This window comes from Thunnus albacares, chromosome 2 (genome assembly GCF_914725855.1).
Source record: "Thunnus albacares chromosome 2, fThuAlb1.1, whole genome shotgun sequence".
NCBI classification, from domain to species: Eukaryota; Metazoa; Chordata; class Actinopteri; order Scombriformes; family Scombridae; genus Thunnus; species Thunnus albacares.
The window spans coordinates 27,039,919-27,056,743 of record NC_058107.1 but is presented as its reverse complement, the minus strand read 5'-3'; the positions used below and the strand labels follow the sequence as shown (position 1 = coordinate 27,056,743).

The window sequence follows — 16,825 nt, the reverse complement described above, 5'->3', positions numbered from 1 at the left end:
TGACTATAAATATCAGAGTTTAGTTTTTTTTGTTATGTGCATATCATAACATTACATTATGATACTTATGTTTATTGTTAGTGGAATAATTTATTTGATGCATGTGCAGTTAGTGAGATAACCTACGGTGCTTTTAAGAACTTAAGACTGGAGCAGAAAAGGTTTTTGACCGTATAACAATATAGAACAATGCCGAACAATGCAAATCATTGAAAGAATGGGGACAGGTTGGATGTTTCCAATTGTTCCCTTTCTGAGAGAAGCTCAGTGGGATTTACCATGTGGATGCAAACTGAATACCTGATTGGATATGGACGTTAACAAACTGTCAAAACCAGATTGGATCAGAGTCATGCAGGCAGGTGAGAAAATCATTGGTGTCTCTCTCTCCTCCATGCAGAACATTTTTCACTCACGCTCTGTTCAAAAGGCCTCCGGCATTGTGGGAGACCCCTCCCAACCCTCACACTTGCTTTTTATCCCTCTATCATCCGGCAGGAGGTTCAGAAGTATCTGTGCACAGACTACCAGGCTGTGCAACAGCTTTTTCCCCCAGGCTGTCAGATTGCTGAACTCACAGCTGCCGCCACCCATTCGTCTCAACCTGGTCCCTACCCCAACCCTTAGACCCCACTAGTGCTCTTATTTCAACCAAGGGAATGCTGTCACATCCATACTTAGCTACTTATTTATATTTTTATTATATTTATTAATTCCACATGTAGCCTGTACTTTTGAACTTTAACATTTATCCATTATTGATGGTTCTTATTCTATTGATATGTGTCTTTTCTTTTGTTATAACTTGTTATATTGATGTGTCATGTTTATTCTTAATCTAAACGTATATTTGTGGGTCTTTTGAGAGAAATTGAACTTAATCTTACTGTTTACCTTTGCTGTGTAGAGTCGAGACGACATTAAACTTGACTTGAACTTGAAGTTTAACTTGGATCTCTGCCCTTCGTTGGATTTGTAAGTTAATTGAAGAACAAGGGTATTACTGAATATTGAGACAAGTGAAAACGTGCTACTATAGTTTGAACTTATACTTAAGTAAAAGGAGCAATACAACAATGTAAACATATTCCAGTAGTTGACATACTCATTAGGAGTCAGAATGACTCCTCTCAGTGTTATATTATTATACATCATACTGACGTATTTCATGATGTAAGCAGCTTTTTAATGTCGCAGCTGGCTGAGGTGGAGCTAATTATTAACTGTGAAATAGTTTAGTGTTAAATCTGAATTTGAAAAGTAACTAATAACTATAGCTGTCAAAAAATGAAGTGGTGCAAAAAGTACAATAATTTAAATGTAGTGGAGTAGAAGTATAAAGTCACATGAAATTGAATAGTGCATCAGAATTGTACTACAGTGTAGTATTTAGTAAATGTGATACTACTGGTATTGTCTGGAAAAAAAACCTTCTTGGGATTTCAAGAAATGCTGTGTTTAATGTAAGCAGTAAGTGGGAGAAACAGTAGCTACAGTATCACCTCTGAACTGACTCAGAAAAGAGCATCAATGACTCAAATCAACTACGAGGAAAATATTTCAAAGAATTCAACACACTCTTTGACTCTTTGACTGGGATATGAAGTGCAAACACACCACAGCACTGTCCTCATATCACCAAACTTCATGAAAACAAGAATCTTATGGATTACAACTTAAATTATAGGAGGAAAGAGTGACAACATCAGTGAGTGAGAGAGTGAATGATTAGACAGAAGAGTGGATGAAGACACAGAAATGAAGTCAAAGGTGAAATCATACGAGTTCCTACCTGAGCGATGGTACCTAGCTGCACTGTGGCCGCAGTGAGAGAGGCAGCTGGGCCGAGACAAACGCCTCCGGGCCTCCACAGAGAGAGCGGCCATCACAGCTCCCATAATGCAGCTGAACTACAACAACAAGGCACCTAACAAGCTGCTCCGACAGTCATACAAGACGAAGAGGATCCGAACTTTAAAATAGTAAATGTGGACACTCAGGATTGATGTTAATAGACTTAAAATCGCTGAGATGCAAAGTTTGATAAGTTGTTCTAGAAATCTCAGTCTGAAAGAAGGCAAACGAGCAAAGTTTGAAAGTCTGAACCTCATGTACTGACAAAAGCAACTGACTGACAGTGTGGAAAAGGCTTCAGCTGAGTGTGTGTGTGTGTGTGTGTGTGTGCACATTTGAAAATCTGTTTGAGTTTGTGTCACCACGTCACGGTGAGAGAGATAAAAAAGGGCGAGGGATCAAACAGCACTGCAGAGCTTCTGACCTTTCACATCACACATATCGCACACCTCCACATTTCTTTTTTTTTTTTTTTTTTTGGTCTGTCTCACTCTCTTCCTCTCGTCTGATCCCTCTCCCCACAGAAACATGACTATAACTCCTGTACTGTCTCTCTTAGATAGACTCTCTCTTATACAAATTCCTCCTGTGTGCTTATAAAAACACAAGCAACTGTTGGCAGGAAAGTATTGTCAGTGTGGGAGCACGTGCGTCCTTGTGCGCAGGCATAATACAAACAAAACGAGGACCCACTTGAAAGAGTTGATGCAACTGAGATGCACACTGATGCTCATCTCATCACAACATTGATGAGAGGGACTTTCCTCCCAAGAAAAATGTCACGAAAGATCATAATGTCAGTCGCCCATAAAGGACATATAGTTACGTTTGAGTGACAGATGCGGTGGCGCATTTCAGATGATGTTTATACATGTTGACAAAGTTCCTCATTCAGAGGAGGAGGGGTGGTGGGAGGCATTAACTCAACAGACTTTGCCACAGGAGACAGCTGTTTGTTTCCTGTTTCCAACTGCAGGTTGTCAGGGCAATTTTTCAAAAACTGTAACTATGGTCGTCTCCTAACGTTAACCCCATGGTTATTATGGTAGCCATGCCTAAACCTGACAAGACTTTAACTACAGCGTTGTCACACCATAAAAACACCAAACAACATTTTTTAAAAGTCATTTGTAACAGTTTTGGAAAGCACAGACAAATTATGTTGTCCTGCTGATTATTGCCGATAGGGGTGCCAGTCGTTCTGGAGTGCATGGAAAAACGAATTTGGAGGACTTAAGATGTGAAGATCAATACCACTCTCATGTGTCAGTTAAATTTGAAGCTACTGCCAGCAGCCGGTTAGCCTAGCTTAGCATAAAGACTGGAAATGGGGGAAACAGCTAGCCTGCTTCGATCTGAAGGTAACAAAACCTACTGACTAGCACCTCTAAAGCTCGGTTTTTGTACAGATTTTAAAAATTACATATGTGTTAATTAATGAGTTTTAGAACCAAAACAGTAAAGTTGCAGCCAAGCAGCTAAACAATGAGCTGAAAATCAATATAAAGCTCCATAAAGTCAAGTGGAGCTGATAACTCTGTGGGTTCATCACTACAGTGACGCCGCTGACATTACACACCGCCAATTGATATATCGTTATCATAAAAAAATATTGATTAAAGCTTTAAAGAAACTGCAATAAATATTTCTAGCTTTCTTGAAGATGGCTCAATTATAAATATATCTTGCCTTTGATTGTGACCACTAGTTTTCTGCTGGGTTTATTGCTCATGTGGACGCTGCTTCAGTTCTTGGTGAATGGAAGATAATGGATCCTGGCTTCCTTTGCCCACATATCCTGTTTGTAATTACCACTTATAGATAGTTGTTCTCTTTTTACCAGTCCACAACTTGCATTTACAGTTAATCTATATGATGTAAACAGAGCATTTATTCCTGGATGGGATACTTTAATGAAGTTCTGGGGAAGAGTCTGAGTGTTTCTCAGTTTCCTGAATAAGAAATGACAGAATCTGTGATGATGAACTGAGACGAACTCTGCAGGAAACTTGGTTTGAATGAAAACATTAATCACAGACTTTAGAACAACAATCAATTCTCACAAACATAAAAGCAATGTAAAATCCACAACAGTTGCCATATTATTTTGTGTTGATTATAGCAGTGTAAGGTCATTACTGACGGTTTAGTTTTGTTAGGGACCTACTTTCTCCATTATGTATCATTTAAATAGCTGCAGCAAACAGTGCAAACAAGCAGCTCTAAAGAGACAGTTATAAGCTGCTTTCATTGGGTTTTTTTAAGTCTAGAATGCATACAAGGGCAGCAACTAATGATTTTTTTAAATAATTTTATATTGATTAATCTGCTGATTAATTATTTTGTCCATAAAATGTTAGAAAAAGGAAATACTCCGATTTGAGAAGCTGGAACAAGCAAATGTTTGACATTTTTTCATGGAAAATGACTCAAATGATTATTTAATTATTGATACAGTTGCAGATTAACTTTCTATTGATCAAATAATGCATTATTCCTTTCAGCTTGAGTGCATATCACCAAAAAAGCATGTTTTTGTAAATAAAATGGAAAGGTATTTTCAGCTGGCTTTGACATGATTGCTTAATTCACACACAATAAACCAGTGCAGTCTGTAGGATCTCCACCCACCAGATCAATATTAGATCTTTGATTTGATTTGTTTTTATAACAAATGAATTGTCTTCATGATGAGGTAAAGCTGTAAAACCTCCAAAAAGTTTGGATTCACATCCCTGACCGTTGCAGACAAATGCCAATACACAATATTCTTGTACATAGACACACATGTAATATCTCCTCTGTCCACTAGAGGACGCTGGACACTGATCAACGTACAGCAGAGCAGAGCAGCAGCTCACATTCATTCACTTACACAGAGGAGAGGGAAGGAAATGAAACATGAGAGAATGGATCAATTTTTTTTTTGGACTATTCCAAGATCACATATAAGCTTACTCAGCTGCAAACCAATGAGAGCATGCTGTGTGGTTTGTCTCATCATCAGTTCCTGCGTTACACAGGGAAATGATTGATTAGGAACAACCGATACAAGGATAAAACAAGCCAAAGAGAAATTCCATATGACAAGAAGCCTGCCTGTTTTTCTCTCTGAAAAACAAGGCTGAGTATTCATGCACACAAGTGAAAAATCAGCATATCTTTCACAATGTGTTCGTGTTTGGAGCAAGCTGATCAAACACTGAGCCTCCAGGAGTCTGAACACATCGCCAGAGGAGAGCTCATTATACCATCTGTGTCTTTTTTATGCTCACATCTTCCCTAACAACCTGCTCCAGGGACTGAAGATGAAAACTTTTCTTCACATTGCGCCATGTGTTGACATGAACTGCCCTCACCAAACTCAGTAAACAACACCCCGGACATTTAAATATGCCGTATGGCTCCTTCACAAAAACTTTCTACAAGAACTGCAGAAATATATAACACTGGTCATCAGGGGAAAGATGGCTGCTCTTTCAGGCTTTTCCCTCTTTGGCTATCTCTGCCTCGCCCCTTCAACTGCTTGTTCCAATTAAGACCAAATGCAGTCTCACTTCCATGTGAGATAATCCCCTTTTTCATAAAACCACCTCGGCCAGGCAGGATCAAAGGCAGCCTGAGCTGTGTAATTAAAACAGGGACTTCTTAATCAAAGCTTAAGTTTTTCTCCTCTCTCTCTGCCCTGGTTGTTCATTTATTCCTTTCATTTCTCTTTATCTAACACTCCAATATCTCTCTGTCTCTCCCCCGAAGGCAGAATTAGGTTGAGGTAATGGATCAGTAGAGATTTGAACCTCTACCTGAGCACATCTATATTATGAGGATTCAAACTCAAAAGGAGGAGGGTACAATGAAGAGAGGCTAAACAAAGCAGGAGAAAAAAAAAGAGGGCCATTTTATCTCTGCAGAGAACATTCATCATCGAGTCCTTGTCACTTCTGCACTGCACCCCGAGGTGTCCTCACCTGTCTCTACAAACTTTAGGAAAATCTGGGGCAGTTCAAACACCAAGAGGTAACACACAGAGTGGTTCTGATGATCAAGACAACAAGAGGGAGGAGAGACAAATGAGTGGGGATGAGGAGAAAAAATGCAGAAGAAGAGAGGGATACTGAGTGCTGATTCAGCTGGTGGCTTGATGAAGTTCATTGGATGGAAGGACACAGGAAGAGGACAGAGGATAGACTTACATCTAATCAATGATAAACGGAAGAACACACAGACTAACTCAAGAAGGACAGACTGGTAAAAAGATGAGCAGAACAGTAATAAATAAAAATAAATAGTAGTCTTAATATGGAAAAGGTGCCACTGCTTGGACAAAATCCAATGAAAGTTTACTTCAGCAACACTCAGAAAAATCTCCTTTAACTTAATGAACACAAACATAACAAACTATGATTTCAATCAATGACAGCTGTTAGTTTTTGCTTAAAGGAGCAGAGAGGACAAACAGCGATACCTTGAACTAGCGTCCCAGTGACGAAGCCAAAGAAGCAGCGCAGCAGTTTGGTGATCTCCTTTTGACACTCTGCCTTGCATGAATTCATCTTCTAAACTTTGACAAGACGAGAAGCGCCAGATGCTCTAAAAACCAGGTAAATGTGAAGCTTTCACAAGACACAAAACAGTCAAAACACCCCAAAAAACTGGGTTTTTTATAAGACAAAAAATTAGGAGAGGCTTAAAAATCTTTACTCCAAAAATTGCACAAAAGAAAAAAAGAGAGATTCTTGATATTGAATCACTTAGTTTGACAAATGTTCAAATTGCACCAAAAAAAAAAGTTAAACTTTTATGTTTTCGTTTTCCAGAGTTTCCTTCGTCTGATGTTGCCCGTTTCTCCTTAGTTTCGACACTAATGCTCCTTTTTAAACGTGTGTCCCAGTTTTCTTACAGGTGATGTTCACTCCCTCCTCCTCCTCTCCCTCCTCTACGCTTGTTGCCTCATAGGAGGAGGTGAATTGAATCGCATGATGTTGGGTCCGTTCTGAAGCTCCGGTCACTGTCGTTTCATATGACTGACCCTGATAAACCACAACACACAACACCGATTAACACTCCTCCTGTTTCAGCCTTCATTAGTCCAGAGAGCTGCTTGGTCACCGGGACACGCTCGCCTTCTGAAGTTCATCTCCGTCAGACAAAAGTCACGAAATGGTGTAGAAAGATTTGACAACTCAGTGAAGAAACCGACCCTCGCTTCTTTAACCCCCCCCCCCCTCTTCTATATCTAATCCGACTCATATTACAGTTTCCATATTACAGTCGTTCATATCTCTCTCCATTTCCCCCACAAGGCCTCGTTATCAGACTCTTCTTCTATGGTGTGGGAGTTACTTTTAATTTAGAGCTTAAACTTTGTGCTCTATATGCAGATTTGGCTCATCTGAAACATATATAGTACAAGAGCAGGGCTGGATGTATGACAGCATCTATATGTTTGGTTTTGAGGTACGGCTGCAACCAGTGATTATTTTTATTATCGGGTTATCTTCTGATTATGTTTTTAATTGATTGATAGATAGTTTTGTCTTTAAAATGTCAGAAGATAATATCATATAGTATAATTTCCCAGAGGTCATGGTTACATCTTCAGTTTGCTTCTTCTGTCCAACCCAAAGATATTCAGTTTACCATAAAAGACAAAGAAAAGCAGCAAATCTTTACATTTGAGAAGCTGGAAACAGCAAATGTTTGGCTCAACCGATTAATGGATTGTTAAAATAGTTTCAGATTTATTTTCTGTTGGTCAACCGAAAATCAACTCTTCCTAATGACTATTTTGACAGTTATTGACTTTTTAAACTGTTTATATTATATTTTTTCACATCTTATTTATTTGTTTGACTGTTCAATTATGTTACTGCTATATTGAATACAACTGTACCATCAGACGTCAATGCATCTGATCCTCAAAGAAAAGCTGTAGCATTTGCAAGTCTTTTGACACTTTGTGTGGAAGTCTAACAAAGATTTTTCCTTGCGTGGATACAGTAAGTTATGTTTTTATTACAACTGGTTCAAAAGGATTGTTCTATTATTATTTTCACACCTGGACATCATGTATTGTTCATGTAAAGTCACATAAGAGATTGTCAGTCCTATTCACAAAATGACTTGTACCCTGATCCACTGTGCGGGTGAATGACACAAACTTTAGCACAGTGGCGGTTGAAACTAAATGCTAACATCAGTGTGTTCAAAATGACAATGCTAACAGGCACGTTTAATGTTTACCATACTCTAGTTCAGCATGTTAGCATGCTAATGTTTGCTAACCAGCACTGTACATAAATTAGCACAAGTATTGTAGGTATTTGGTCACAAACCAAAGTATTTGGCAAACTAAAATGTTGACCTGATGATGGCATTAGAGTGGAAGTGTGAGGACCTAAAATGATTACAATCCATCCAGAGGGGGGCGTGAACATGTGCACCAAATGTCATGGCAATCCACCCAATAGTTGTCACTCAAAACCAAAAATGCTGACCTGATCATTGGCACTAGATAAAAAAAAAAATCAGTGGATCACCAAAATCAGTACAGTTCATCCTCTAGTGTGACAATCCATCAAATAGTTGACAAAAACACATGTTGATCTAGACCACAGTGGTGCTTCAACTGCTAAAAAACATCAAGGGGATTTGTATAATTGCAGAACATAAACTCTTCATGTAAAAATATTCAACAGTTTATTGGATAAACAAATATTCATCAGTCATCCTTAATGTAAATTATTGTTTATTTAATCCAACACTTCACATATTAAACAGGACACTGCAGATCAGAATAATGTCCATTTATGGCCTAACCCGGAAACACACCTCTGTTATCAACACCAGTATCCTCGTTGCCTCTGACCATTTTATTTCCCACAAACCCTCAGCTGTAGTACTTTACGTCCGGCAGTTTATTAAACTGAGCGGTGATCCTGGACGCACCACTCCTGTCTAGCTCAAACCCTGCTCGCTGTCTCAACCTCTGGAGTCTTAACTAAACCACAGCAACCGCTCCGGCACCACCGCCCCACCTCTCTCTGATACACATCTCCATCTCAATGCTGCTATTTTTAGATGCTGGCCATTACTGAGGTGAGGGCTTACCCACCAACAATGCTGAATCTCTCCTCCCTTGGCACCGCTCAGATGAAATAGATTGCATCACAGCCGAGCTTTTCTTTCTCACTCGGTGTGACTTGTGTGCTGTTTTTCTTTACTCACTGTGCTCCTGTGTCACCTGCACAAAGAGCTCTTTCAGTGATTTTGCAACCAGACAGAGAAAATAGACCAACAGGATCATCTGATTTTGTTAAAGACTGATTGTGTGTGTCAGTGTGTTAAAGAAAAATACATGTTGAAGCACAGACCAGCTGCCTATAAGACTGAAGAGATGTAATTCAGGTGCATAAGGAGGATGGGAATCAACTACAACAAGAAGTGAAATCTCTCTACAACAATCCTACAAAAGCGTTTCTCAAAATCTCCACCACTGTCATCATGCAGTTTACTGACACCTCTACATCGTCTCTGGATAGTGAAGTCCTTCAAACTTTCAAAAAACCTTCAAAAAAAAAAAAAAAAGAGCTGTCTCCCATTGCCACTTGGGGCCACCAGAGCGCGAAGTTGTCCGGAGAAGCTGTGAGGAAAAAAAAAAAAAAAACCCAGCACTTAGTGAAGTGCTGCTGCTGGAGCCAAGGGAGGAAGAGGAGAGGTGACACCCACCTGATACAAAGTCTGTGTGTCTTTGTGTGTGTATGTGTGTGTGAGAGAGAGATAAACAGGATTGCGTGATAAACCACAAGGACAGGTCTTATACGACTGAGTCCAGCTCTCACATTTCACTGACCTGCTTGAGTACCATTACATGGTACATGAAGCTGAACTGACCTCGGACCTTAAAGACAAGTCACAATCACACATACAGCACATCCGCCTCATTTGGTTTAATTAACTATTTAGTACAGTTTGTAATTTTGCCTTCTGTTGAATTTAGCTTTTGTTTACAACTGTTTTTACATCCAAAACGTGCATCTGTTTTCCTCTTAAAGCTGACAAGATCAGCTTTAGGAGCGAGAGAGGGAAATAAAGAAGGTTGGGATGGGAAAGAGGATGCAGTGATGGAAAACAGGAGGCAAGGATGAAAAGTTGGGAAGGAGATAAGAGGCTAGTGAAGGAAAGGAGGTGGCAGGAAAAGACAGAAAGACGAAGGGAAGAAGGCAAGTAAGTAGTGAAAGGAGACTGGGAATGACAGGAAGATGTAGGGAATACAGTAAGAAGGAGACGAGTAGGTAGTGAAGGAAAAGAGGAGGAAGGGGTGGAAATCAAGATATAAAGAGGAAGAAATGTGGATAATAAAGGAAAGGAAGACAAAGGGTAGAAGAAGAGAAGGAGACAACGAGGTAGTGAAGAACAGGAAGAGGCAGGGAGAAATAGGAATAACCAGACCTGATGTGCATGCCAAATTTGGTGAGTTTTTGAACATGTTTAGGGGGTCAAATTAAGGATTGAAGTGGCGTATTAATAAAGAATAATAAAGAAACAAACGCACGAAAAACAATAGGGTCTTCGCCCTTTGGGCTCAGGCCCTAAATAGAGAAGGAAATAAGAATTTACGTGGACCTACTGAAGGAAAAAGGAAGACAGGGAAGGACAGGAAGAAGTAAGGAGGGAAACAAGGAATGGAAGGGACAGAGAGGAATAAATAGGGAAGTAGTGGGGACAGAGACAAGGAGGAAGAGGAGGTGAGAAGACAGACGTGACAGGGAGACGTTTGAAATAAGGACATCACGATGGAAACAGGAGGTAGACAAAGAAAGGAAAATACATAAAGGAAAGCATCTGATTGGTTTACAGACTGAACTGATTAAATCAGCAGAGTTGAAGCACATTCAATATATCAAACACTAAAATGATGATTAAAACTACAGTATGCATGTTTGCATGGCACATTTTTTACAAACAGGACCAATCCATTACCAAATTTCTAGACCCAAAAGCTCAATTACTGCTCACTGTACACTTCAGTGGCTATCCCTGCATCCATCAATCCATTTCGTTTCATAGTTAACGAGTGAAAACCGATCAATGAACACATGAAAAGAGGCTAAAAAAAGGTTGCAACTACAGTGGATCAAACTACAACTATATACAAGCATGCAACAATGCTGAGAGCTTTGAGGACATTTGATGCTTTCATTCAATCACACTTACTTCTTCTCCGTCAGGTAAGTGATTAATTGTGTATGATCACAGCTGGACCACTGGGTGGAGCACTGAGACTAAGTGCAGGGACAAACCAGGACCTGGAGCTGCAGTCCAAACAACACTGGATCAAGGAAAGTAGTGAAAAACTCAGGATGTCCTAATAAGCCTTTAAAGTAGTTTATGCCACCAACATCGTGTGTGTGTGTGTGCAGTACACGTGTGTTTGTGAGAAAAATAAATCTTTAGAGGCAACAAAAAGGAGGCAAAGGAGTATTTCAAATCTATGTAGAGAATATTAATGGTGGACGGAGGTGTTGAGACATTTGATGAATGAGCATAAGCGTCTCAATGATTTCTGGATACTTGACCCTGAGGTCAACAGCCCAGCACAGTAAGTAAGTCTTACCCACAAGGGACCACATGAGGTCAGGAAAGGTCCAGAAAGTCAATTCACTGATCAATTCAAACCCTGTTAGTCACACTTGTTGTGCATTCACCACATTGTCAGTCTCAAAAGAGACTGGTTTTGCCCTCTCTCACCTTTGTCCTGCGGCTGCGTGCTGGCGATGATCCATTTGACCAAGCAGCACTTCATCAGAGCTTTCCGAGAGAAACGCGGCTTCTGCCACTTCCCAGAATCCTTCACTCTGCCCGGCGCAGGCTCGACGCCATTGGCATCTCCCAGCAGGCTGCCATCGACCACCTTGCCATCCGCCTGGAGGGAGGAGGGAGGGAGGGAGAGAGGGAGAGAGGGAGAGAGAGTTCAGGTCGATATGGAAATCAAACACGCTAGGCTGAGATTTTTAAATGAAGCAGGCGATTATGTGTGTGCCTGGAAAATATGATTAGCCTCAGATCTGGAGGTGTCTCAAGACGGCTTCACAGAGGTTCAAAAAGAGTTCAGCTTAGTCTGTCAGTTGTACTTATTATGATACACTTGTACTTTTATGCATCTGTCGTTATATGACCAGGCAACTCATACCAGCTGTACTGTAGCTCACCACTTTACCTCCTGCTCAGACGTCTGAGACACTACCAGGAGGTTATAAATGCTGTTTTGTTAGTGATGGGGATACAGATGAGCTGTAAGCTGTGACCATTCAAGCCACACTGGCACAGCGCCGGGTAAAAGGTGTTACAGAAAACAAAGTACGAGCTTGTCATCTGTGACAGCTGTGGTTGTTTCTGTTTTTATATTATTCCTCCCTGCAATACTTTAAAGTGACCCACTGACCAAATAGAGCAGAATATAGTTTATATCTTGCTGTGTAGACCTCTTTTTATTGAAGACTGCTAACGATGTTGTGTTAACTCGGCAACAAACATATTACGTTTCCTATAGCTGCTTCAAACTAGGGCTGCCTGTTATTTGATCCATTCATTGATTTGTCTTTACAATGTCAGATAATAACAGTCCAGAATCCAAAAATATTAAGTTTACTGTCATCCATAACAAGGAAAAGCATAAAATCCTCACATTAAAGAAGCTGGAACCAGTGAATATTTGGTATTTTTCCTTGAAAAATAACGATTAATCGATTATCAAAGTTTCTGATTAATTTTCCATCAATCGACTAATCATTGCAGTTCTACTTCACGCTTAAAGCTTCATGCTGGTTCACTGGTGGAAAACTTTAAATGTAAAGCAGCAGCAGGAAATGTTTGGTTTGCATCAACAGTAACTTAATACAACTCCGATACAGCTGAAAGTGATCAGTATTGATTAAATAAGGCCGACAACCAACAGTGACAAGCCTGCTTCACACTGTGATTGGCAAGGTGTGTTGAGAGAAAAAGCAGGGCGTGAACTTCTTTCTCATGCTCTCTTTTTTTAATCCTTCACACATCTACGTTCTTCGCTTTTGGTATGAATATAAATGAGCGCAACGCCATGAAGGCCTTCGAGGAGCAACTGACTGAAAATATGCACTGTTATCCCCATCTTGTCCCTATCTATGACAGCAGGCCTTGTACCTCAGCTTCAGATATTGTTGTTCCAGGAGAGCTATAGACACTTGCATCTATATACTGTATGTGTTTCTTAAGGCTAGTAGAAAAATGTAGAGAAAGAGTTTTTTCATAAATACGTGATGGATTTTAAAAAGTTTTTCTGGTTAAATTGAGCAACTTAACCTTAATATCTGCTTTCTGAGGAATGAGGGTAAGATGAGGTTACTTTGATGTTTCTGAGTTAAATGCTATAACATCTTCAAATATCTCTCTTCAGCTCTAATTTCAGATGAATTAAAAGGCTGTTTCATTCATTTTCATATTCAGTTCCACTTCATTTCATTCACATTCAAGGTTTATCTCCTTTCATCAGTGGAGATAACTTTGACATTGAAGTTTTTCACTCTAATATATTTTTCAATTTCTTGCCTTGGCATCTTTTCAGTTTCTTTTACAGTGAACACTGATTTGATCTGATTTAGCGAAAATGTCTTTTCTTGAATTCTCAAGAAGCTCTATTAAGCTGTTCCTGCCGGGCGAATGCAAAATACACACACACACACACACACACACACACACACACACACACACACACACACACACTCAGAAAACACAAACGCACGTACATACTGTACATGTGTACACTGGAGCAAGTGTAGGGAAGAAGATGAAAGAGGTGAACACAGAACAAACAGAAGCTCTGTTTACTCTGTGGGGAGGAGAGGAAAGCAAAGGATGACAGAGGGAGAGGAGGGGGAGAAAAAGAGGGAGATGAAGGGGGGGTGAGGGAGGGAGGGAGCACTGAGGATTTTAAACGGCTATTTGATCCCGTGGGAGTCTGACCATGCAAATCTCGAACTTTAAGGTAGCAAGACAGAGTGAAAAAGAGAAAATATATAGAGAGAGAGAGAAAAAAAAAGAAGATGTGAGGAGAACAAGGTCTGCTCGTGTTCCTGGAAGAACTGAAGTCAATTAGCATAATGAATCCTGGCCTATCTGAGACGAAGAGCAAAGGACGGCCAGAGGACGGAGCCAAGGAGGATAGAGGATGGAGGATGGAGATGAAGATATGAAAGCACTTTGCTGGTGAATACATTTGCAGGGCTATTTCTGTGCATCTTCCACATGAACACATGGATGAAGAGAGAAAAAAAAAAAGATGGGAGAGAAAAAAGGCGGGAAAGGAGGAGGACTATGATGAGAGAACATCTGCACAGACACACACACACACACACACACACACACACACACACACACACAAACACACAGAGCTGAATTGGCTCGTAACATAATCACAACACACTAAAATGGAAAGAGATGAACGGAAACAGTTCCATTCATCCCAACATCTATTTATTCACAGATCAACAGTGGCACAGCAGAGAGGAGTAATAGGGAAAAAAAAGGCAGAGAATGAGCTCAGTAGTGACTCGCTCCTTCAGAGATGAAAATTAGGAGGAATTGTTTTCAGTGTGGCTTTTCAGTGGAAGTCACAGATTGGAAAGAGAAGGCCGGGAGACAAACAGATGCAGACAGATGCAGTGTAAACACTGGAAAGTTCAGCACTACATTATTTGTTTATTCATGGACCGCTGGACACACAGGCATACTTACATTCATAAGGCAAGCACACAAACACAGTTTCAACTAGTTTTTTTATCTTCTGTTCCTTCTTAACGCTTCAGCTGACTTCGCCCTGAGGCGGCAATTCCCTCTTGTAATGTCTGCACAACATCCTGCAACATCCTCACACGCGCACGTCCTATAAGGCATAACATATACCCACAACGCTCAAAGCAAATACAGAGCGGCGACACAGTGCACGTCACTGTGCTCTGCCATCAATTATTAAATATCATTCGCCATGTTGTTGGTTCAATGAATGTTGGTTTACATGAAGCGTAAACTCTGGCCTCATTACACGAGTTAGTCTACTGTAGATAACAGATAGAGACAGAGAGAGAGAGAGAGAGAGAGAGAGAGAGTCTGGACCAGCCAAATTATAACCAAAGAAAAAAGAAGTACATCAACCACCAGACACCTTCCTCAACAACTCAAAGAAAACTGCAATGTAATTTGGCATTTAAAAGGGAACACAACCCGACCACTGAGACTGTTCTGAAAACAACAATGCTCCCTGAACTGAAGGCTTGTCTGGATAAATACAGAAGCATTGAATTCTATAAAAAACACCTCAAATACCAAGGGTTCAACACATTCTCAGACCAAATCAAAATTCAATATTTACTTGGGGAGAAAATGCTGATATTGCCATGGAAGCAAAATATGTCCTGGCCCGAGTGAAAACCAGCAGAATAACACAACATTGTTTAGAGTGTCTTCAAATCTCTTCTCTCTGATTTTTTTGACTTTTCTGATTTTTATTTATTCTACTCTTCTGTTTTCATTACATTATTGTTCAACCATATCTCATCTTATCATATACATTTAAAGCCTGACACGATATGGTGAACACGTTAGCAAAGATTAAGAAGAAACACATTAGCTTTACGTTAGCACTCGTTTGTTGTGTTTCTGGTCGCCTGATGAATGTAAGTCCAATATTCACTCTCCCTTTAGCTCTGTTTTGGTCTCCACCAACTCCTGAGGGAAATATCTGAATCTTTAGCTGCTAAATGCTCCACTATGTTCACCAGCTAGTCGCTAACTTTGTCTACCATATGGTGTTGGGTAGGTATGTAGCTACAGTGGGTTTCAAGAAACGTTTTTTTCTGTCACAGCTAGTTGTTAACTTTGTTTTTTCACTTTGTTTCTCAGTTTTTTCATTGGAAACTGAGAAATGAAGGTGATGAGAGAGATGAGAGTGAACCAAAACAGCAATGTTTGTCACTATGAGTAATGATCTCTCTACGTTATGCATTGTTCTTGATCAGTTATTGGTGTAAAAATATTGATTAGCGCACCTTTAATAATTTGCATTTACATTTTTTTTCTATTTCATAATAGCATGCTTTTTAGTAATGTGTTTTTTCTTACTTTCTGAACTTTATACTTGCTTTTTAAATCTTGTACAACACTGTACTTAAATATGGTCAGGCCAAAAAAGCTAAATTTATTGAGAGGGAGAGGAAATTATGAGAGAAGCTGAAGTGCGTCAGATGGAAAAGACTCGAACATCGACGAAGAAGGAAGTGATGGAAAGGGGAGAGAGGAGAGAGCTGTAGTCTTGTAATGTCGTATTAGCGGATGGGAGCTTCCATTAATAAGTTATATGTGATTAACATTCTACCAGGCCACAGCAGATATACAACATCTCTCTCTCTCATGTTCTGCTAATGTCCCAGCTCACATGTACTCACTCAGTATGACTCAAACTCAGGTTCATCTGTTGTGCCTGACTGCTTCTCCAAGGTCAAAATGTTCGTAAAGGTGCAACCCGTCCTCACAAGAAAAAACAACACTATGGGTTGAAATTTCAGGCAGGCAAAAACAACCTATTGTTACGTTTATGCCTTCTAGCGACCGTAGTAATTATGACCCGGGAAAGTGACACAGTTCAGATAGTGATGTCAATATAAGGTGATGGGTAGATGAATGGACGGCAAAAAGCAAAGCAAAAAGTGGACTTAGCCGCAGGAGACCGCTGTTCGCTTCCCATTTCCAACCACGAATTGGTGTTTACTGTTGCCATGATTAACCTTAACCCTATCATTTTTACCCAAACAATGATCTTTCCCTAACCCTAACCAAGTGCTTTTTGTGCCAAAACCTGACCAGACCTTAACCACAGCGTTACGATCAACCTATGTGGTCGTTTCATTATGAGGATGTGTTGTAAATGTGTGTAAAA

At 40.0% G+C, this 16,825-nt stretch overlaps 1 protein-coding gene across 2 annotated transcripts in view; it reads right to left on the bottom strand.

Annotated features, from left to right (window-relative positions):
• The window catches only part of kcnip3b (Kv channel interacting protein 3b, calsenilin), a 47,866-nt gene that overhangs the window by 19,398 nt on the left and 11,643 nt on the right, over nt 1-16,825 (bottom strand). Inside the window, exons 2-3 of one of the 2 annotated variants that reach the window (XM_044375982.1) lie at nt 11,605-11,779; nt 5,106-5,108 (exon numbers count right to left, since the gene is read on the bottom strand). In XM_044375982.1, the coding sequence (XP_044231917.1) occupies nt 5,106-5,108; nt 11,605-11,779 (178 nt within the window). The remainder of the gene's footprint in view (nt 1-5,105; nt 5,109-11,604; nt 11,780-16,825) is intronic. The other variant, XM_044375991.1, reaches the window with a different exon arrangement.